General features: G+C 39.7%; 1 protein-coding gene and 1 long non-coding RNA gene across 7 annotated transcripts in view; one reads left to right on the forward strand and one right to left on the reverse strand.

Moving 5' to 3' along the window:
* The window catches only part of LOC115898661, a 44,342-nt gene extending 25,531 nt beyond the window's left edge, over positions 1–18,811 (reverse strand). The window contains exon 1 of the long non-coding RNA XR_004058322.1: positions 18,685–18,811. This is a non-coding gene — a long non-coding RNA (uncharacterized LOC115898661). The remainder of the gene's footprint in view (positions 1–18,684) is intronic.
* TCEAL1 (transcription elongation factor A like 1) lies at positions 17,903–20,153 on the forward strand. 6 transcript variants are annotated; one of them, XM_010381191.2, is made up of 3 exons: positions 17,903–18,004; positions 18,707–18,786; positions 19,098–20,153. In XM_010381191.2, exon 3 carries the CDS (start codon positions 19,130–19,132, stop codon positions 19,607–19,609), a length of 480 nt encoding a protein of 159 aa, XP_010379493.1. In that variant the 5' UTR covers positions 17,903–18,004; positions 18,707–18,786; positions 19,098–19,129; the 3' UTR covers positions 19,610–20,153. The 6 variants fall into 6 exon arrangements, with proteins under 6 accessions (XP_010379493.1, XP_010379500.1, XP_010379485.1 ...); XM_010381198.2 differs by having other exon boundaries at positions 18,707–18,774; XM_010381183.2 differs by lacking the exon at positions 17,903–18,004 and adding an exon at positions 18,105–18,235.
* Positions 20,154–23,263: the final 3,110 nt, after the last annotated feature.

Raw genomic sequence — 23,263 nt, forward strand, 5'->3', positions numbered from 1 at the left:
TAGGGCTTCCTGGAGCCCACTGTATTACACAGTTCTTAGCAAAGTAGCCATTAACATTTTTAGTTCATTTTATATTTGCTTACAGCTTCATTTCTCTTCTTAGGACTTGAGACATTTTGGGTCTACTTGGGACTGTGTCCTGAGTTTAACCTATTGACTAGATAATGAACTGTGTTTGAACCAAATACCCTACTCCAGTACCACAGGTGAACCCTATCTAAATTTTTGTACCTTTCTAAGTGTGAGTTTTCTCTAAAAAGCCTTGTTGGCTGGCCTACTATACAAAATCAAGAGACTTATCCATACATAATCACAGAGATAACCCTGTGTGAAACATCCCTTCCCATACTAAACCACTTGCAACTGAAAGAGGTACAGTGCTCTTAAAAATATTAAAAACTCTCAGGCATTTTTATTTAGCCCACCAGTATATTCCCTTATCAAAACAGACTTTTAAAAAATTCATCCTGATATCCCTTACACTGTACTTGACACATATATTTAACAATTACTTGATTATGACTGAGTCAGGAGCCCTGAGGTTTTGGCCCAGTATATCCTTGGGCAAGTAATTTCACTTGTCGAAAATACAACTTGAAATTCAAAACTAAATAATACAGGAGAAGTGATAATTCTAAATTCAGCTCATACACCATTTTAACAATGTATAAAAATGATTTTTTTCAAAATATGTTAAACGACTCCCTGGGAAGCTTGTTTAGAATGTAGCATTCTGGTCCCTGGCACAAACCCAGAATTTCTAGGAAAATGGTTCTAGAACCTGCAATTTCCACCAACTGCCCAGGTAATTCTGATGTACACTAAAGTTTAACACTTTGCATGATCTCAATTACATTAAGTATAAACCATAAAAAAGTAGGAGGAAGTATAAGGAAATGTTTATCTGAATTCAGTAGGCACAAAGCACATATGTACCAACATCTTTTAAAAAAAAACTATGTGCTAGATTTATACATTGACAACTACAAAACATTTATGAGAGAAATTAAGATTTAAATAAATGGAAAGATACATTGTTCATGGATTGGAATGGCTGCAAAGAAACAGTGGCACAGGACTCTCTCAAGGTGGATGCCCTAACCAAGGTTCTGCCTGTTTTTACCCTTTGGGAAGGTCTTGAAATCTAAAGACTACCAAGTCACATTCCCTTCTAAATAGTCCATATCTGTTTATTCAGGTAGTGAGTGTACCCAGTAGGGGCATCCACTGCAGAGGAAACTATCAATAATTCGGAGGAAAAAAATGACCATCTCTGTAGATATCATTCAGCCTCCCCATTCCCCTGCCACTGCTATCCCAATGTTTGCTCAATGGGCCCTTGTACAAAACTATGCGAGAGCTCAACAATATTGACTTCCCATACCAACCTGATCTGACTATTCTCATAGCTGATTATGAAACCTGCCAACAGCAGAGGCCATTGCTGAGACCCTAATATGGTATCATTTCCAGAGGGAAGGTTGATTATATTACTTTGTGCCCTATAAATATATACAATTATAAATTGTCAATTAACAATAATTATTTAAACTATGAGAAATAATACACAAGTACAATGTAGCAAGATACAATATCAATATACAAAATCAATTGCATTTCTTTATAGTAGAAATTAACAATCTGAAATGAACTTAAAATGATTCCATTTACAATGATATCAAAAAGAAAAACAATCTTGGGAATAAATTTAACAAAACAAATGCCAGACTTGTTATGGAAAAGTACAAAATGTTGTCAAAAGAAATTAAAGACAACCTAAATAAATGGAAATAAATTCAATGTTCATTGACTGAAAGACTTAACATTGTTCAGATGGCAATATTCCCTCATTGATCTACAGACTTAAGGCAATCGCTATCAAAATCTCACCTGGCTTCTTTGCAGAAAATGACAAAGTGATCCTAAATTGTAATGACCGAAAACAGACAAAACAATCTTGAAAAACAGTAACAAATGGAGTTCTTACACTTTCTAACTTCAAAACTTACCACAAAGCAATAGTAATCAAGACAGGGTGGTCCTACCATAAGGATAGATATATAAATCAGTGGAATAGAATTGAGAATCTAGAAGTAAACTCTCACTTTTATGCTCATTGGATTTTCAACAAGTCTACCAAGACAATTCAAAGGGAAGATAATAGTTTTTAAACTAATTGTGATGAAACAATTCGATATGCACATGCCAAAGAATGAATTTAGAACATTATGTCACACCCTATATCAAAGTGAACTCAACACAGATCATAAATATAAATGAAAGAGCTAGATATGACAACAAAATCATATATGACAATAGATATATTCCACTTCATGAAAATGGAAATGTTTTGTGCTTCAAATGATAACATTGAGAAAATGAAAAGATGATCTACCAGATGGGAGAAAACAACTGCAAATAATACATCTGATAAGGAGCTAATTTCCAGAATATATAAAGAACTCTTACAACTCAACCATTAAAAAAAAGAGAACCCAATTTTAAAATGGGCGAATGATTTGAATAGATACTTCTCCCAAGAAGATATACAAATGTCCAATAGGCATATGAAAAGAAGCTCAACATTATTAGTCACTAGGGAATGTAAACCAGAACCACAAAGTGATACCACTTTACACACAGTAGGATGGCTAAAACGAAAGAGATAGAAAATAAGTTTTGGTGAGGGTGGAGAGAAACGAGTCCTCACACATTGCTGATGGGAATGCACTCGCTTGGCATAACAAATCGGCAATTCTTTAAAATGTTAAACATAATGTGTCATATGACCTAGCAATTCCATTCCTAGGTATATACCCAAGAGAAATGAAAACATATAGTCATGCAAAATGTATACACAAATGTTTATAGCAGTATTGTTCATAATAGCCAAAATATAGAAAAAAAAAATCCATGAACTGGTGAATAAACAAATATGGTATATTATACAATATATTTGGCAATAAAAAGGAAGTAGTACTGATACATGGTATAGCATGGATGAACCTTGAAAACATTATGCTAAGTGAAAGTAGGCAGTCACAAAATACCACATATTTTATTATTCAATTTATAATAAATGGCCATATCAACAAATCTATAGAGAAAGTAGATTCGTGGTTGCATAGGGCTTGCAGAAGGGCAGGAATGAAAAATGATTGGTAATAGGAAGGTTTTCTTTTTTTTTTTTTTTTTTTTTTGAGAGGGAGTCTAACTGTGTCGCCCAGGCTGGAGTGCAGTGGCCGGATCTCAGCTCACTGCAAACTCCGCCTCCCGGGTAGCTGGGACTACAGGTGCCCGCCACCTCGCCCGGCTAGTTTTTTGTATTTTTTTTTTAGTAGAGAGGGGGTTTCACCGGGTTAGCCAGGATGGTCTCGATCTCCTGACCTCGTGATCAGCCCGTCTTGGCCTCCCAAAGTGCTGGGATTATAGGCTTGAGCCACCGTGCCCGGCCAGGAAGGTTTTCTTTAGGGTTGATGAAAATGTAAAACTGGATAGTGGTGATGGTTGCCCACCTCCATAAATATTCTAAAAACCATTGAATTGTGCACTTTACATGGGTGAATTATAAGGCATATGAATTATATCTCGATAAAGCTGTTAAAGAGAAATAATTATCTACAATAAAAATAAGAACAATGTGTTACATGGCTTGTAACATATGTAGAAGTAAAATGTACAATGTGGTGGTTAATATTGAGTGTCAACTTGATTGGATTGAAGGATGCAAAATATTGTTCCTGGGTGTGTCTGTCAGGGTATTGCCAAAGGAGATTAACACATGAGTCACTGAACAGGGAGACGCAGACCCACCCTCAATCTGGGTAGGCACCATCTAATCAGCTGCTAGCATGACTCGGATAAAAGTAGGCAGAGAGGCCGGGCACGGTGGCTCAAGCCTGTAATCCCAGCACTTTGGGAGGCCGAGACGGGCGAATCACAAGGTCAGGAGACCGAGACCATCCTGGCTAACCTGGTGAAACCTCGTCTCTACTAAAAAATACAAAAAAACTAGCCAGGCGAGGTGGCGGGCGCCTGTAGTCCCAGCTACTCGGGAGGCTGACGCAGGAGAATGGCATGAACCCGAAAGGCGGAGCTTGCAGTGAGCTGAGATCCAGCCACTGCACTCCAGTTTGGTCAACAGAGTGAGACTCCCTCTCAAAAAAAAAAAAAAAAAAAAAAGTAGGCAGAGGAACGTGGAAAGACTAGAATGGCTTAGTCTTCCGGCCTACATTTTTCTCCCTTGCTGGATGCTTCCTGCCCTCAAACATCAGACTCCAAGTTCTTCAGTTTTTGGACTCTTGAACCTTCGACCACAGACTAAAGGCTGCACTGTCGGCTTCCCTACTTTTGAGGTTTTGGGACTCAGACTGGCTTCCTTGCTCTTCAACTTGCAGACGGCCTATTGTGGGACTTCGCCTGGTGATTGTGTGAGTCAATACTCGTTAATAAACTCCCCTTTATATATACATTTATCCTATTAGTTCTGTCCCTCTAGAGAACCCTGACTAATACGTACAACAATAGAAAAAAAGATGGGAGGGGGAATGCACAGTTGTAGGGTTCTTCCATCATCCACGAAATCATTTACAGTTGACCCTTGAACAACACAGGTTTGACCTGTGTTTTTTGATGTGGATTTTTCCAACCAAATTGAGATGGAAAATACTGTACTTGTGGGATGTGAAGCCTGCATATAGAGAGGGCTGACTTTTCACATAGGTGGGTTCTGCAGAGCCAACTCCGGGTCTTGAGTATACATAGATTTGTGTATCCTGGGGAGAGGGGGTCCTGGAACTAATCCCCTGATATACTGAGAGATAGCTGTAATATTATTTGAAAGTAGACTGTGATAACCTATGATACATATTACAAATACCAGAGCCACGGCTCAGAGATTTTGCCTGAGGGAAGGGAGGGAAGCAGGATGTAAAATGGAGAGTTCTAAATTTTTTCCCAAAGAAAAATAATCCATTTGCAACAGAATATGGAGAAGTCCAAGCTCAAGGGAGCTCTCAAAAACAGTGGAGGCTGTGGTGCATGGTATATTAAAAATATATAATACAGTAAATATTTTGCCAATGTCCCCAGTTCCTGGCACAGAGCTCCTAAAACCTTTGGGATTTCCTGAATGATAGGAGTGTCTTTTGTTATTCATAATGAGCCCCTTTTGACTATTCCTGAATTTATGCAAATGAGGTGACTTAGGGTAAGACCCCTAGATCCCTTCAGGATGGGGACTGGATACCAGAAAGACCAAATACATGATTAGAGGATGGGAACTTTCTGCCTTGCTCCCGACCTCCAGGGATTGGAGAGGGGATAAAAATTGAGTTCAATTGCCAGTGGCCAATTATTACATAAATCATTCCTATTAGATAAAACCTCCATTAAAATCCCTAAATGATGGGGCTCAGGAGCTTCTTGGTTGGGAATACATTGATGTACTGGTCAGATGGAGCACCCAGAAAGGGCATGGAAGTTCTGTGCCAAATATACCCCATATCTTACCCTATGCATGTCTTCCATTAGGCTCTTCCTGAGTTGTATCCTCTATAATAAACTGGTAATAGTAAGCAAAGCACTTTTCTAAGTTCTGTGAGTCATTCCAGTAAATTACTGAACTCAAGGAGGGAGTCATGAGAACTGTGAATAAAAAATAGACTCTCAGGATTCCAAACTCACTATGGCAAAAGGGAAGTTAAGCTTGGGAACTGAGTCATCCAAAAACTGCCTTCTTTTGTTCCCAAATAGCTGTAATTTCACATGCTTACTTTAATCTTATGTAAAATGTAGATTTACTGAGCATGAAACGAATGCATAATTGACTTTTCCTCTACTCCCTTCTTTTTACATGTAAAATGTAGACTCACTGAGTGCTAATCAGAGCCTCACAAGAATGTAACCACTTGCCTCATTGCCTACCCATACTCCTTTTTTTTTTCCCCTCTTGCTTGCTCTTTCTCCTTTAAATATTGAAGTTCCCAAAGCCCTCTTTGAGAAAACCACAGGTCACCAATGCTACTGCCACTTGTGTTTCATTTTCCTAGGTGTGTCCTCAACCTTGGCAAAATAAACCTCTAATCAATTGAGATCTGCCTCAGTCACTTTTTGGTTTACAGAACCCTCAAATTTGTAGTAGCCCAGGCTGAAGTGTGGGTAGGTTGGGCACCCCATTTGCAGCTGCCATCTGAAGTGGAGGGCAGTCTTATACTTCAGAGCCCTTAAACTGTAGGGTCTGCACTAACTCTGAGGAATTAATATCAGAATTAAATTGAATTGTAGGACACCCAGTTGGTGCCAGAGAATCAGAGAATTGATGTGTTAGAAAACACCACACATTTGATGTCAGAAATGGTGCCAGAAAACACTACACATGGTGAAAGGCAATTGAGAGGACATTGGTAGATTCTCTGGAGATGCAGACTAAGCTGTAGGCCCACTAGTTTGCTGGAGACAACCTGGGACAGAGAAAGCTGGGAGGAGACCTATTGGGATTAGAACAAATCTGTCTGTGGAATCATTTATGCCCCAGGGCATTGTTGAAAACAATAGGGCAATCAGCAGGCAATTAGTGGAGCTAAATAGCTGGGTATGGTCAGGGAAAGAAACAGTCAAGGAAAGCCCTGCCAAAGGTGACTGTGGGCATAACCAAGGTTGAGTCTTCTGGTGAGCAACATAAGAGGCTTCACATTGTGTGAGCACAGACTTTACTAAAATAATCTAGCTAATCACTAAACAAATAAATATGCAAATATCAGTAAAAAGCGCCAGATGGGGAAGAGGGAAATAGTACCCAGAGGTACTACAATATATTATCCAAAATCTCGGTTTCCAACAAAAATTTATGAGATTTGCAGGGAAACAGGAAAGTATAACCCATATACCAGAAAAAGGCAGACACTAGGAGGTCCTTGTGAGAGTGGCCATATGTCAGTTTGAACAAAGACTTCAAAGTAGCTATTATTAATATGTTCACAGAACTACAAGAAACCATGATTAAAGAAGTAAAGAAAGATATGATGATGCTGCATCAAATATAAAATATCAATAAAAACATACAAATTATTTTTAAAACAAATCGAAATTCTGGGATTCAAAAGTACAGTAAAATGAAAAATTCAGTATTACATTTGAACTGCCAAAAGAATCAGTAAACTTGAAGGTAAATTGATAGAGATTATGCAATCTGAATAACCAAGAGAAGAAAAGACTAAATACAAATGTACAGTGCCTCAGAGAAATGTGGAACACCATTAAATATTACATTAGCAAAGGAATTAATCCCAACAAGAAATCCATAGGAACCAACTGAAGAGATCTAAACATGACATCTAAGAAGGTCAAAAGCTATTAACATATACTCGTTCTCCTCTCTTCTCTCAGCTTCTTTAAAATACATGTTTATATAAAGCAATAATCATAATAATGTATTGTTGAGTTTGTCAGTAGTATAGTTGTAACATACATAACAATAATATGACAAAAATGGAGAAGGAAATAGAATGATATAGAAATAACATTTCTATATCTCACTGGAATTAAGTTAGTATAAATCTGAAGCTGATTCTGATAAGCTAATATACATATGGTAAGTCTAGAGCAACCACTAAGGAAATAACTAAAAAGTATAGTTTAAAAATCATTTTAAAAATTAAAATGCTATATTAGAGAATATTCAGTTAATGCAAAAGAAAGTGGTAAAGGAAGATTTGAGGAAGACAGGAGACCTACAGAAAACAAAAAGTAAAATGGCAGGTATAAATCCAACTAAATCAATAATAACATTAAGTCTGAATGGGTTAAACTATCCAATAAAAGGCAGTTGTTAAAATGGAAATTAAAAAACCAAGATCAAACCATTTGCTGTCTATAGCAGACAAACTTCAGATTCAAAGATACAAATGGACTGAAAGTAAAAGGATGAAAAAAGATACATCATTTTGTCTGATATTACTATAGCCAGCTTTCTGGAGTGGCCACAGTAATATTAGACAAAACAGACTTCAAGAAAAAAAAAAATGTTAGTAGAGACAAAGAAGGACATTGTATAATAATAAAAGGGTTAATCCATCAGGCAGATGTAATAATTATAAACATATATGTACCTAACAAAAGAGCACCAGAGGGCTGGGTGCAGTGACTCACACCTGTAATTCCAGCACTTTGGGAGGCCGAGGTGGGTGGATCACCTGAGGTCAGGAGTTTGAGACCAGCCTGGCCAACATGGTGAAACTCTATCTCTACTAAAAATACAAAAATTAGCCAAGTGTGGTGGCACACATCTGTAATCCCTGCTACTTGGGAGGCTGAGGCAGGAAAATCACTTGAACCTGGGAAGTAAAGGTTGCAGTGAGCTGAGATCGTGCTTTTACACTCCAGCCTGGGCAAATAAGAACGAAACTCTGTCTAAAGAAAAAAAAAAAAAAAAAAAAAAAAAAAACAGTTACCTGAAGCAACTTACAGAAATTAAGAGATAAATAGACCACTCCACAATAATAGTTGGGATAGTTGGGGACTTTCAGCTTTTAATAATGGATAGAAGAACTAGGCAGAAGATCAACAAGGAAACAGAAGACTTGAACAACACTATAAACCAACTAGATCAAACAGACATATATGGAATATTCCACCCAACAAAAGAATATGCGTTCTTCTCAAATGCACATGGAACGTACTGCAGAATAGACCATATGCTAGGCAATAAAACAAACCACAATAAATTTGAAAGATTAGAGATAATTCTAAGTATTTCCCACAGCATAGAATGAAAGTAGAAAACAATAACAGAAATAAATTTGGGAAACTCACAAATACGTGGAAATTAAACAACACACTCTTAAATCACCAACAGATCAAAGATAAAATAAAGAGGAAAATTAGAAAATATGTTAAGACTAATGAAAATGAAGATACAAAATACCAAACCTTACAACATGCGTCTAAACCAATGCTTAGAAAGACATTTATAGTTGTAAATGCCTACAGTAAAAAAGAAGGCTGGACACAGTGACATGTGTCAGTAGTCCCAGCTACTTGGGAGGCTGAGGTGAGAGGATAACTTGAGCCCAGGAGTTTGAGACCAGCCTGGGTAACATAACAAGACTCTTCAAGAAGAAGATCTTCAAGAAGAAAAAGGAAGAAAGATCTCCTATCAATAACCTAACCTTCCACCTTCAGACACTGAAAAAGAAGGGCAAACTAAACCTAAAGCAAGCAGAAGGAAGGGAATAATAAAAACTAGAGCGGAAATTAAAATAAAGAATAGAAAAATAATAGGAAAAGTCAATAAAAACAAAAGCTGGTTCTCCGTAAGGATCAACAAAATGAACAAACATTTAAGTTGATTAGCCTGGAAAAAAAAAAAGAAGACTCAAACAACTAGAGTCAAAAACGAAAGAGGGTACATTACTATTGACTTTACAGAAATAAGAGGATTATGGAGGAACACTATGAATAACTGTATGCCAATAAATTACATAATTTAGATTAAATAAATGGATTCCTAGAAAGACACACGCTACCAAAACTGACTCCCGGATAAATAGAAAATCTGAATAGACCTATAACAAATAAAGAGAATGAACTACCAATGAAGAAACATCCAGGCCAAGATGGCTTCATTGGTGAATTCTACCAAACATGTAAAGAAAAATTAATATTCACGTTTCACAAACTTTTATAAAAAACAGAAGAGGAGAAAACATTTCTCCACTCATTCTATAAGGCCAGTGTTACTCTGTTACCAAAACTATACAAAGACACCACATGAAAACTACAAGCCAATATCTGTTATGCTGTAGATTTTTTGAGGATGCAAAAATCCTCAAAAAATATTTCAAACAAATCCAGCATCATATAGAAAGAATCATACAATATGACCAAGTGAGGTTTATCCCAGGAATGCAAAGTTGATTTAACATTCAAAAATCAATCAGTGTAAAACACCGTATGAATAGAATAAAGCACAAAAACCACATGATGATCTCAAAAGATGCAGAAAAAAATGTTCAACAAAATTCAACACCATTTCATGATAAAAACACACAACAAATGAGGAATACAAGCAAAATTCCTTAACCTGACAAAGGGTATATATGAAAAAGACACAGTTAACAACATACTTAATGATGAAAGACTGGATGCTTTCCCCTTAAGATCAGGAACAAGACAAGAATGTCTGTTCTCTCCACTTCTATTCAACATTGCACTAGAGGTTCCAGCCACGGAGGTTAGACCAAAAAAAAGAAAGAAAAGACATCCAGATTGGAAAGGAAGAAGTAAAACAACCTCTGTCTTAGTCCATTCAGGCTGCTATAACAAAATACCATAAACTGGGTAGCTTATAAACAACAGAATTTTATTTCTCACAGCTGTGGAAGCTGGAAGTTCAAGATCATGGTGCCAGCAGGTTTGGTGCCTGATTAGGGCTGAATCTCTGGTTCATAGATAGCACCTTCTAGCTGTGTACTCACATGGTAGAAGGGGCAAATAAGTTCCCTCAGGCCTCCTTATAAGAGCACTAATCCCTTATAATGTTCTGCCCTCACAGAGCACTTCATCAGACTTGTAATCTACCAGAAATGAACAATCCAAATAATAACAAGTATTGGTGAGGAAGAGGATAAATGTAAACCCTCATATGCTGCTGGTGGAAATGTAAAATGACAGTTCCTCAAAATGTTAAACATGGAGTAACCATATGACCCAGCAATTCCAGACCTAGTTACATACCCAAGAGAAAAAAACCCCACAAATATATGTCCACACAAAAACTTACATGAATGTTTATAGCAGCATTATTCACAATCACCAAAAGGTGAAAAGAATCTAAATGTATATCAACTGATAAATGCATAAACAAAATGTGGTATATTTAGATGATGGAAAACTATTTGGTCATTAAAAATGAAGTTCTGATATATGCTACAATATGGATGGGCCTTGAAAACATTATGCTAAGTGAAAGAAGCTAATCACAAAAGACCATATATTGCATGACTCCATTTATATGAAATACAGAGAATATGCAATTCCATAGAGACAAGGAGTAGATTAATGGTTGGCTAGGGTTGGGGAGGATGGAGGGTGGAGAGTCTTAACCAAAGGGTATAAACTTTCTTTATGAGGTGATGAAAATGTTCTAAAATTGATTGTAGTGACGGTTACACATATCTCTTAATATACTAAAAGCCACTGAACTGTACACTTTCAATGGGTGAACTCTATGTCATGTGAACAACAACTAAATAAAGCTGTTTTTTTTAAAAAAAAATAAAAGAATGAAAAGGGGTCATTATTACAGATTCTCTAAGCATTTAAAGAACAGCATGGTAGTATTACGAATAACTTTATGCCAATAAATGCAATAATGTAGATAAAATGGCCAAATTTCTTGAAAGATACAAATTACCAAGCTCACTCAAAAAATAAATAGAAAACCTGAACAGAAGACTGGTGCTTAACCACCTGGTCTCTGGAAGAAATTAAAAACCCTGATTCATAGAGTATCTGACTTCTAAAGTGTAAACTATGGCCAATTTTAATCAATCAATGTATCATCACTGAATGTAGATTTGATAAGAGATAGTGACAATCAGCTCTCAATAGCTGGTACAGGCCAGTTCCAGTATACCACTGTCTATATCTATAAAATTGTATTAATGTTATTAAAAACTTTCCTAGAAAACTCCAGGCCCAGATGTCTTCACTAGTGAATTCTATCAAACATTTAAGGCCGAAATAACACAAATGTTAAATAAACTCTCAGAAAATAAAGGAAAAGGCCTCCTCTCTATATAATGAGGCCAGAATTACCCTGATGCCAATACAAAAACATTACAAGAAAACTATAGACATTACGTTTATAGATGCAAAAAATTGTTAACAAAATTTTGGGAATCTGAATCCAGCAGTAAATAAAAAGTATATATATATATATTTATCATGACCAAGTGAGGTTTATTACAAAAATGCAAAGTTGGTCAAGTACTTGGAAGTCAACTTAATTAAACATATTAACATAATAAGGAGAAAAATATGACCACCTCAATAGATACAGAAATAGCATTTGAAAAAAGTCAATAAAATCTCTCAGGAAACAATTAGAAAGGAAATTCCTTAACCTGAAATAGGGTATCTATTAAAAAAAAAATCACAGCTGACATCACACTTAATAGTGGAAGAATGATTTCCTCTTATGATAGGGGATCATGCAAGGATGTCAGTTCTCACCACTGTTATTCAACTATGTACTGGAAATCCTAGTTAGTGCAATAAGGCAAGGAGAAAAGGTATGTAAAGGCTGGGCACGGTGGCTCACACCTGTAATACCAGCACTTTGGGAGGACAACACCGAAGGATCACCTGAGGTCAGGAGTTCGAGACCAGCCTGGTCAACATGGTGAAACCCCATCTCTACTAAAAATACAAAAAATAGTTGGGTGTGGTGGTGCATGCCTGTAATCCCAGCTACTTGGGAGGATGAGGCAGGAGAATCACTTGAGCCCGGGAGGCAGAGGTTGCAGTGAGCTGAGATCGTGCCATTGCACTCCTGCCTGGGCAACAAGAGCAAAACTCTATCTCAAAAAAAAAAAAAAAAAAGCAGAAAAAGAAAAGAAAAGAAACGTAGATAGGAAAGGAAGAAGTAAAAATGTCTGTATTCACAGAAAAAATCATGATCATGTACATAGAATGCCTTAAGAATTTACAAAAAGTTATTGGAATTACTAAGTGAATTTAGCATGATCTAAAGATAAAAGATCAATATACAAAAATCAAGTATATATTTTATATACTAGAAATAAACAATTAGTAGACAAAAAATTTAAAGTACCACTTGCAAAGGCATCAAAAAGCATGAAATAATTAGAAATAAAGTTTATTAAATATGTGATGACTTTTATATTGAAAGTTATAATACATCACTGACAGTAATTATGGAAGACCTAAATAAATGAAGTATAATATCATGTTCACGTATCAGAAGACTCAGTATTGTGAAAGTGGCAATTCTCCCCAGATTGATCCATTTATTCAGTGTAATTCCAGTTAAGATCACAGCCAAGAAAAGCCTAAGACAGCATACCAACTAAAAGTAATATAGTATTCTAGATGGCATCCTGGAACAGAAAAAAAGGATATCAGGTAAAAATGAAGAAAATGGGAATAAAGTATGGGCTTTAGTTAATGATAATGTCCCAATATTGGTTTGTTAATTATAACAAATGCACCATAATAATGTAAGATGTTAAAAATAGAGGAAACAGGGTTTGGAATATATAGACACTGTATTATTTTCTAGATTTTTTGGTAAATCTAAAACTATTCTAAAAAAAGAATTATATTTAAAAAATAAAAAAATGACGTTAAAAAAAAAGCTTTATATTTTATTACCTTCAATGGTACTTTTTTTTCTTGCTTTTTGAATAAAGGCCTTGCATTGTCATTTTACACTGGGCCCTGCAAATTATGGAGCCAGCCCTGCCTCTGTCCCAACCTCCTACCCAGACCTCAGGCTGAGGTTGTTCTGGGTGCTTGTAAAAGTCCCTGAAAGGCCAAGGCTAAGCTGTGGCTCTGTTGCAGCCCAGCAGGAAATGCCAAAATAGAATGAGTTCTGTGCTCTGAGCTTGTCTGGATTCCGGGAAACGCAGCAGCAGCCACAGTCTGCAGGTGGTCCCCACTCAGGCCAAATGGTGTTCCTCCCTCCTCAGCATGGTGGGCAGGATGGAATCATAGCTTCCTAGAGCTGGAAGGGACCTCATTCATGGTTCTACCACAGCCCTCGCCCCCACTATTTAGGGAGAAAAAATGATACAAATAGAGGCAAGGAGAGGGGTAGGAGGCTGCCACACCTCCAGAGCCTCCAGGGAGTGAATGACAGCATAAGTCTTGCCCAGACCCAAGCCTGGTACTGTCTCCCTTCAGCCCAGGTCTGGACCCACCTTCCCTGTCCCTGTGCATTTCCAACAGCCTGCGTTGCTACTTGGCCTTTCCTCAGGGCCCCCTCCTTGTTTCTCTGAGCACACACAGGATGTGTGTGTGTGTGTGTGTGTGCGCGCGCGTGTGTGTGTGTATGTATGTATGTGTGTCTTTAGGTCACAATTAGGATGAGGCCGCAAGCAGAAACAGAAAACAGGAGGTTTCTGTCATTGCTTTTCCTACTTAGGTATTTCCCCTGGGGCAGGGGTAGGGGAGGAACCCATAAGAGCCACAGGCTGGACAGGGCCTGCTGCAGTCAACAGCTGCAAGTCTGAGAGCAGGTACTGCCATTAGTGCCATTAGGAAAGAATGCAGAGGCAGCAGCCACAGAGGGAGCCTCTGGGCTGGAGAGGGCAGAACTCCTCAAGTCCAGGCAGACAGGCCCTGCAAAGTGAAACCAAGGGGACTCGCAAAGAAGAAGGGCTCTGTTCCTGCCACAGAAGTGCAGCCTCCCCAGCAACAGGAATCCCTGGAGGAGAAACCCACCCTGGGCTTTCTCAGATCCCCCAGAGAAAGGCCACACCACCTGGAGACTATTGTCATGGCAGCAGCTGCCCAGTGCTGTGTGTAAATGTGGGTGTAGCCCACTGCCCAGGAGCAGTTTTCATAGTGGTTAAAGGTACAATCACTCATGCCACACTGCCTATGTTTTGTTTTTTTGTTTTGTTTTGTTTTCAGATGGAATCTCTTATCAGCCAGGCTGGAGTACAGTGGCACAATCACAGCTCACTGAAGCCTTGAGTTCCCAGGCCTCTAACCTCAGCCTCCCAAGGAACTGGGACCACCTGGGACCACAGGGGTGCACCACCATGCCTGGCTAATTTTTTTATTGTTTTTAGAGACAGGGTCTCACTATGTTACCCAGGCTGGTCTTGAATTCCTGGGCTGAAGCTATTCTCCCACCTTGGCTTCCCAAAGTGTTGGGATTATAGGTGTGAGCCATTGCACCTAGCCTTAGGTTTTAAATCCCATCTCAGCTACTTACTATCATCTGTGTTTCCATGGGAACAATTTGTCACCTCCCAGAGCTCAGTTATCACACTTTTGAAATGGGTTTCAAAACACTTAAACCCTCATTAGTAATAATGGACCGAGCAATACACCCTCGTGGGACCTAAGTCAAGGGTATCAAATCAAATCCATCAGAAGGACAGCCCCACCCCAACCCTACACAAACAAGTAGCAGACCACATTTCTTTGTAACAAATGATTGTCATTTGGTGGCAGAACCACCTTTACCTCATTCCCTCTTGAGAGTCCTTTCTCTTAAGGGAACCCAAGATCAGCTACTGCTGGGCAGACTTAGAGCCCACATGGAGACTCGGTCTTCATTCCTCCTTTCCTGCTTCTATTTCCTCACACCTCCTTATCTGCCCTCCATAGTTACTAAGTTCTCATCAAAGTTTAATTTATACCGGTTCAGGAGCTTTCAAGGACTATAGTGTCTTCTATTAGCAGCACTAGAAAGCAAGCAATCTGAGAAGCCACATGAGAGAGGAGAAGAAGGGAACTAGCTCGGCAGGGCATACTCCTGGCTTCCACATGCAATAAGGAAAAGAAATTTTTTTCACTCGGAGTCAGAACTCTCTGCTGAGATACCTATAGATCTTTCCTGAGTTTGCTGACCTTATCGTCCTATTTAGTACTAGTGGCATGTTTTAAATTAATGATTTGCAGCTAATATACAGAATGATAGAATCTGGATTCAAAGATTAAGGGAGTGAATCTAACGAGACAAAATTTAACCCAGAAAAAATCAGAAGCTTCTATACGTCAGTTAAAACTAAAAAGATTTACAGAAGTGGATTAACAGCTTGAGGTATGAAATAAGGGAGGGGTCTAGTTGACTGCAACTTAAACTGGATTCAATTGTGTGATATGGCATTCACAAAATCTACTATAATTTTAGGATGCATCTATAGATGTATAGCACCTATTCTAAAATGAAGGAGGTGATAAGATCACTCCATTCTGCACTAGGCAGAATATTCAGTGTTTTCAGAGACATTTACACATTCAGGAACATGTAGAATAATGCATGACTTTGAAAAAATATGACACATCAGAAATGGCTGAAATAACTGGGGAGGTTAAACTCCCCAAAAAAAGTCTTGGTGAGAACATAATTCTTTAAGGATTATGTCAGATGTCTTATTGAAAATACTTAGTGCAATGCCTGGCATAAAGTGCACAATTAATCTTAATATTAAAAGGATGTTAATTAGTAGTATTGTTAGCACTATGTCATACTATTATTATTACTATTATTATAGTTAATGCTTATAGAGTGCTTTCTATGTGCTAGGCTCTATTCCAGGTCCTTTACATAGGTTGACTCATTGACTCAGTTATTCCTCATACCAATTCTATGAGATAGGTACTATTATTGTCTCCAATGTTGTATATGAGGAAGCTGAGTCACAGAAAGATTGAGTAGATTGCCTAGTGTCTCACAGAATGGAAGGGGGAAAGAACCAGAATAGAAGCTGTGGCAATTTTAAGCCGTCAAGGATGAAAGGTACTTTTATTATTTTATACCTGTTCTGTACCACTCCAAAGGGCAGAGCCAGGACCAATGTGTGTAAACTACTGGGAGGCAGATTTTAACTCAACAGAAGCAAAAGTCAATTAATTAATTAATTTTAAAATTCTGAATGATTAGAACTTTCTGAGATTTCAATGAGATATCTTATAAGGTAGTGAGTTCTCCATCACAGGATGTAAGAAGAATGAGGATAGAAATGAATGAAATGGGACTTCTCTAGGAAAGAAACTATACAAATGAGAAACCAACCCTTGATGAAAAAATAAGAAGGCATAGTGAAACTTGGTTTTAAAGACGCATGCCACAGAGAAATTGGAAAGTAAAACAGTTATAAAGAAGATATGAAGGTAAACTAATATTTGTCTAACTGCCATCTCAACACAAAATTAATTAGATGTTGGAGAAAAGCAACAGTTCTTAAAAGCGGAAATTTCACATGAATTTCTGTTCAGAAACTTACTAAATAGCCTGGCTTTAAAACAAAATCCCAGGATCCCCACAGATCAGATGGCCATCTACCTGGAAGTGTAAAACACAGAGGGAAGGGATCTGCATCTGCATCTGCATAAGAAAGTAGCATCCAGGCTGATGTGAGTAGGTGAGAGGCAGGCATAAGGTTAAAGATCATAAAATACCATTAGATAAAAAAAATACATATTGCAATGACAATTGAAAATGCTAGCATGATTGTAGTCCTGCTACTCAGTATGTGGTCAACAGAATTATTGCATAGATTAATACGGAATGCCCTCCCTGCTGCATCTATCTTTTGGGGTCCAGCAGTCCCAGAACTCAAATATTTGTCGATTTAGTGAATTAATATAAACTTCCTCAACCAGAAGCACCAAGAGGTGGCTGGTTAAGGATTGAGAGTCCCAGTAAAATCTATTTATTCTATTATGAATAACTACTGAATAATTTATATATATGTACACATGTAAATATAAATTATTTAATATATAATATATTCAGTGTGTATACATGCATATATATGTGTGTATACACACACGGACAAATGCGTATTTGATTTACGAAAATTATTCAGTCTTTTTAGATCTACAAACTTTACAAACTTAACTCTTTCTAGAGGTCTAGAACTGAATGATTACCAATTTAGGTCTGGGGGCTCAAAAAAAACAAAATGTTATATCAAGAAAAAGTGAAAGATTGTCTCCCATGAAAGTGACAAGAGATGAAAACATGCTGAATGAGCCTAAATGGACATGATGGAGATATGGATGTGGATTAAAACTGAGAGTGTTGGGATATAAGGATATAATACTGATTTATGAAGGTGAATAGTCAAATGTCAGTGCAGGATCTGAACTGCAGGGGAAATAAGGGGCCTTGGTGGCTAAGGAAGGGAGGAGGGGAGAAAGAGGTGGTACCAGGGGAAGTAGCACAGAGGAAGAGGCGATACTACCCGAGACTAGATGCGGACCGTCTCTGGCAACCAGGAAAAGGCAAATACAAAGAGAGGTGAGTGACAATGCCTGGTGTGTCTGGGTCAGGGAACACTAGCAGGCACTAGCAGGTAGCTGCGGCAAGGCCGCAGGTCAAAGTGGTAACTGGGGATCTGAGTTCGGCAGTGACGCGCGCCCCTCACGTGACCAGGAGCCTATGTCTGCCCAAGTCCCTCTCGTCCCGGTCTTTTTTTGCCTGTCCACCATCTCCCTATTACCCTTTGGTCGAGAGGGAAAGCAGAAGGAAGTAAGTTCCCTCTACCCTCTTAAATCGGTGTGAGTGTCGGCGCTGCCTAGTAACCCGGGGAATGGGGTTGACAGAATCGGGATGGCGGAGTCCAGGCCTTTCCCTACGCTCCAGCTCCGCCTCCCGCGCCCATATTTCTGTGCAAAATATGGTGGTCTTGGGGGCGGGGTGGGGAGGCGAGTGCTTCCCCCGTCCCCTGGGAGGAGGGAGGTACAGACACTTCGAAATAGTTTCTAAGAATGCTTCCCTTCCACTTCCCATCTAAGAAGAAATGGCAAGCTTTCCGGGGTGGGGAGGTGGGGGCACGGAGGACCAAGCTTGATGCAGGGTCTGAGACTAGAGGAGAACCCGAGGGGTGGGGGGCGTGCAGGCAGTGACTGGTGCCCAGAAAGTGGGGGGTGGGGGGGTGTCAGTCAGTCCGTCCCTCCTCCCCACTCCCCGCCCCCTACCCTGTCTTGCGTCTGTGTGCAGGTCTGCTGGTCACAGCGGGGCACCTCGAGGAGAGGACGACTAGAAGCACACGGCCCGGAAAGGTCCAGGTCAGGGAAGGGGTACGCAGTGGACCGGGACTGGGGCGCGAGGGTGGACGCCGAAAGGCAAGGAGTCTGCAGGCCGCACTGTCCCGCCCCTGTCACTGCGGGCGAGGCCTGTAGCAAAGCCTGCTGGGAAAATGGTGGGCTTTCGGGAAGGAGGGGGCGACCGGGAAGCAGCGGAGTCGGGAGAGCCGGAGAGCCTCTGGGAAAGCGCAAGGTTGAGGGCCTGGGCCCCGAATCAGGAAAAGGCAGGTATTGGAACCCACAGTCTGGGTGTTAGTCCAGCCACTTAGTATTCTGACTCTATTCTGCCTTTCTTGTCTCCTAAGAATAACTGTGCTTGAAGAAGAAAATTCCCAACATGGACAAACCACGCAAAGAAAATGAAGAAGAGCCGCAGAGCGCGCCCAAGACCGATGAGGAGAGGCCTCCGGTGGAGCACTCTCCCGAAAAGCAGTCCCCGGAGGAGCAGTCTTCGGAGGAGCAGTCCTCGGAGGAGGAGTTCTTTCCTGAGGACCTCCTGCCTGAGCTCCTGCCTGAGATACTTCTCTCGGAGGAGCGCCCTCCGCAGGAGGGCCTTTCCAGGAAGGACCTGTTTGAGGGGCGCCCTCCCATGGAGCAGCCTCCTTGTGGAGTAGGAAAACATAAGCTTGAAGAAGGAAGCTTTAAAGAAAGGTTGGCTCGTTCTCGCCCGCAATTTAGAGGGGACATACATGGCAGAAATTTAAGCAATGAGGAGATGATACAGGCAGCAGATGAGCTAGAAGAGATGAAAAGAGTAAGAAACAAACTGATGATAATGCATTGGAAGGCAAAACGGAGCCGTCCTTATCCTATTTAATGTGTTCGCCCTTTAATTCTGTTTTGCCTGCTAATAGTATTGCCATTGCCACCTGGACTTTCTGTGCGTTTTCTTAATGCCTTTTCCCATATTCTGAATTTTAACTTTTTGTGAGGATTTATTTTAGATGTTTAGCTTGTAACTCGCTTAAAGTTGGGGTTTCCCCCTAAAATTTACAAGTTTCCCTCTTTCAATCATAAGTCCTATACATTTGCATGAAAGATGTACATTATATATTGTGAAACGAAAAAAGCAATTTTCAAATGGTATATATTGTATCCCATTTTTGTAAAAAAGTATATTTATATATTAATATGCAAAGAAAAAACTAAAAGTATATACTTCAAAGGCATAACAGTGGTTGTGTGGTAAGATAATAGGTGATTTTTTTAAATTTTGCTTTATCTGAATTTCTCATTTTTTCAAGACAAACATTTTACTTGTGTTGCAAAAATATATAATGAAAAAATCACCCAATTTTGAAAAAAACTGTCAATCAGCTTATAAAGACAATGTGGCACTTAATAAATACTTGTCAGAACTTAAATAAAAAGTGAATCCTATGTTTTTTTCTGAATCTCTTAGGCACAAATATAAGCCAGATACTGATTATGTTTAATAGTCATTTTGTTCTCATTTAAATAGGAATAATACTTGCTTTACAGTGCTGCTGTGGGACCAGATGAGAAAAAGATTGTGTGAGCTGTGTTTGGGGTCTTTATTCCACCTGCACAAGCAGGACCCCGACCCCTATAGATTCCCTGCAGACATAGTCAGGGTACCCAAAGGAGATCTCACTTGTGCTCACAAACAATTCCAGCGAGATGCCAAGTGAGTGCCACATTCTATTCATGTCCTGCTGTACTCTCAGATTCTTACAGTATCTGCTAGGCACCGCTGTTCCTTCTCCTGGGTCCTGATCCTTCCACTGGCTCTCATCCCTGCTGACATGCTGGAGTGCTTAAGGTACAAAGCCTCACTGATTGCTCTGGAGTCCCTGTTGGGCCCAAGCTGAATTGTATCTCCTGCAGATATATGAATGCCCTTTTTCCAGCTTTGATATTGCACTTAGCTAGGAGGCTACCATCCCAATGCTGCTTAGACCTCAATGTCTTTAAAAAATGCTTAGTAAAATAGTTCTTCCATTTTTTTTCCCTCCCATTTAGAACCTTCCTTTTCTCCATTGGACTCAAACATGAGTCCACCTTTTCTCCACCTGACTCAAACATGATTCCACTAGGTCCTGGTCTAGGAGACAAAATTAATGAGCCAGACACCATGCTATGTACTCAGAATTGGAACTTCCCTCCCAAATATCCAAGGATAACTATCATTTTAATTGTTTAACTGGCCTTAGGGTGAGTTCCCTCTCAGGGGCTTCTGGCAAGCTTGCCTTGCCAATTCAGCTGACTTGCTCAAGTTGTATAAATTGAAGATGAAGATAATGCTTAGGCTCAAACTAGAACATTCCCCTTCTACACTGCTCCATATCAGCAAGACACATGCAAAACTACTTTCTACAGCATTAAAGTACTATATATGTATATGTATATAAACATATATATTAGATATGATTTCTCTATTAAGCTACCTTTATAAATCCTAAGATTTTGTTTTATTGATCCTGTTAGTGCTAGAAATACAGAGAGTGGTTAATAATGATTAAAAATTATGACCCAGTCATAAACTCTGAGATTCTCTTTGATTGACTATATAAGCTTTACTGTGTTGACTTCTCTAGAGCTATGATTTGCAATTCCAAAAGGAACATGGTGAAGGAGGGATTGTTAACTGAAATTCAACATTAAAATTATTTAAATATTTTATATATCAGTGTTTCTCTTATAAAAAATGCAGAAACCTATTTTCTATGCCAGACGCAGTAAATCTGCTTTTTTATAAATTAGCACACTAAAAGTTGGATAGTCACTGGCATATATGGTATACTTCTGATTTTATTGATAATAAACTATGATGTAAATGGAAGAAAGTATAAATAATTGTGTCAGAATTAAAAGGGTGAAAGACTCATCCAAGCATATATATTTTTTTTTTGAGACGCAGTCTCGCTCTGTCGCCCAGGCTGGAGTGCAGTGGCCAGATCTCAGCTCACTGCAAGCTCCGCCTCCGGGGTTGACGCCATTCTCCTGCCTCAGCCTCCCGAGTAGCTGGGACTACAGGTGCCCACCACCTCGCCCGGCTAGTTTTTTGTATTTTTTAGTAGAGACGGGGTTTCACCGCGTTAGCCAGGATGGTCTCGATCTCCTGACCTCGTGATCCGCCTGTCTCGGCCTCCCAAAGTGCTGGGATTACAGGCTTGAGCCACCGCGCCCGGCCTGCAAGCATATTTTTAAGTAAGCAACTAACGATAGTCTTACCAATTTTATAACATAAAATTTAGATTTCTTACAGCAAAGCAAGACCTTACACAAAATTAAAACCTAAGAGACAACTTAATAGAAATGTATTTTCTATGACTAATGTTATATAATGCCTTATATTCCATACTTTCAATATGAGTAAAATGCATCAGAAGTAAATTCAAAGTTCTCCTTTAGTAATAATCTCAAAAAAACGGTTGAGCCAGCCCTGTACCCTTGGCTTTCTTTTGTTTTTATATTTTTACCATACAGTGCCATTTTGGGAGCTCTTCATGTCTCCAGACCATTCTTCAAGGACAATGGCAGCCTGATGGGTAATAGTCTAACTGGAATTCTGGCTGGAGTGAGATCAGGTTCCAGGCTCACTGGAATTAGTTTTATAAGAAAGGATAAATCCATCCCCCTAACACTAAGAGTGGTGGTGCTTAGGCAGGAGGTGGAAGGGCTCACTCAGGCCACATTCCCCTCTGGGGTGGGTCTGACTTTTGTTTCTCTGCTCCAGCCTACAGCAGCCACAGGGCCCTCTTAGGCTAATGGTCAAGCTGCCCTGCACAGGCATACCTGGAGGAGGAGAACTGACTGTCCCATTGCAGGTCAGAGCACTTTGCCTTTCCCTCCCTTTCCCTTTCTCTTTTGGGGAACATTTTGCAGGAGAGGAGATAAAGCCCCAAAGCATCCTGGCAGGAAACATTCATTGGGATAGTCTTTGAGCAAACAGATGTCTGAACAGATCTGACCAGGTAACTTGGGGTTGAAGCAGAAGGGGCTGACCCTTCTCTCAGAGTCCAGTGAAGTAGCCCCAAGAAGACTGGGGCAAAAATGGGATTAGACAGCACACAAAACCTCACCCATCCCTCTCCCACCCACCTTGCTCAGGCTCCCAGAAGGGCCTTGATGTGTCCTAGCCTGTTTGGTTGGTTCTGCAAAGACTTTAGCTCTGTGTCTGCCTGGTGCAGTGCATCTGATGTCTGAGTCAGTACAGACCCTGAAGTACTGGAGACCCCAGATAAAGGGAATTTGCAAAGACATGTGATCCTACAAGTCAGGAGAAAAGGGGTGTCACCTCCTATCTGAAAACCTCCATGCACTGCAGGCCCAGCTCACGACTTGGGAGCCAGGACAGGCAAGCTGTGAATTGGTGTGAAGATGCTTTTTAAGGCATTGGTGGTGGAGGGTCAGCAGCATCCAGAGCCCCTGGGCCTCTGCTATGATTTGAATGTGTTTCCCACAATTCATATGCTGGAAACTTAATCCTCAGTGAAACAGGGATGTG

The sequence above is a fragment of the Rhinopithecus roxellana genome, chromosome 7 (genome assembly GCF_007565055.1).
Source record: "Rhinopithecus roxellana isolate Shanxi Qingling chromosome 7, ASM756505v1, whole genome shotgun sequence".
Classification (NCBI taxonomy): domain Eukaryota; kingdom Metazoa; phylum Chordata; class Mammalia; order Primates; family Cercopithecidae; genus Rhinopithecus; species Rhinopithecus roxellana.

Excerpts from the sequence above, each read along its gene's own strand:
- TCEAL1 (XM_010381191.2), top strand. The coding sequence starts at position 19,130 with ATGGACAAACCACGCAAAGAAAATGAAGAAGAGCCGCAGAGCGCGCCC.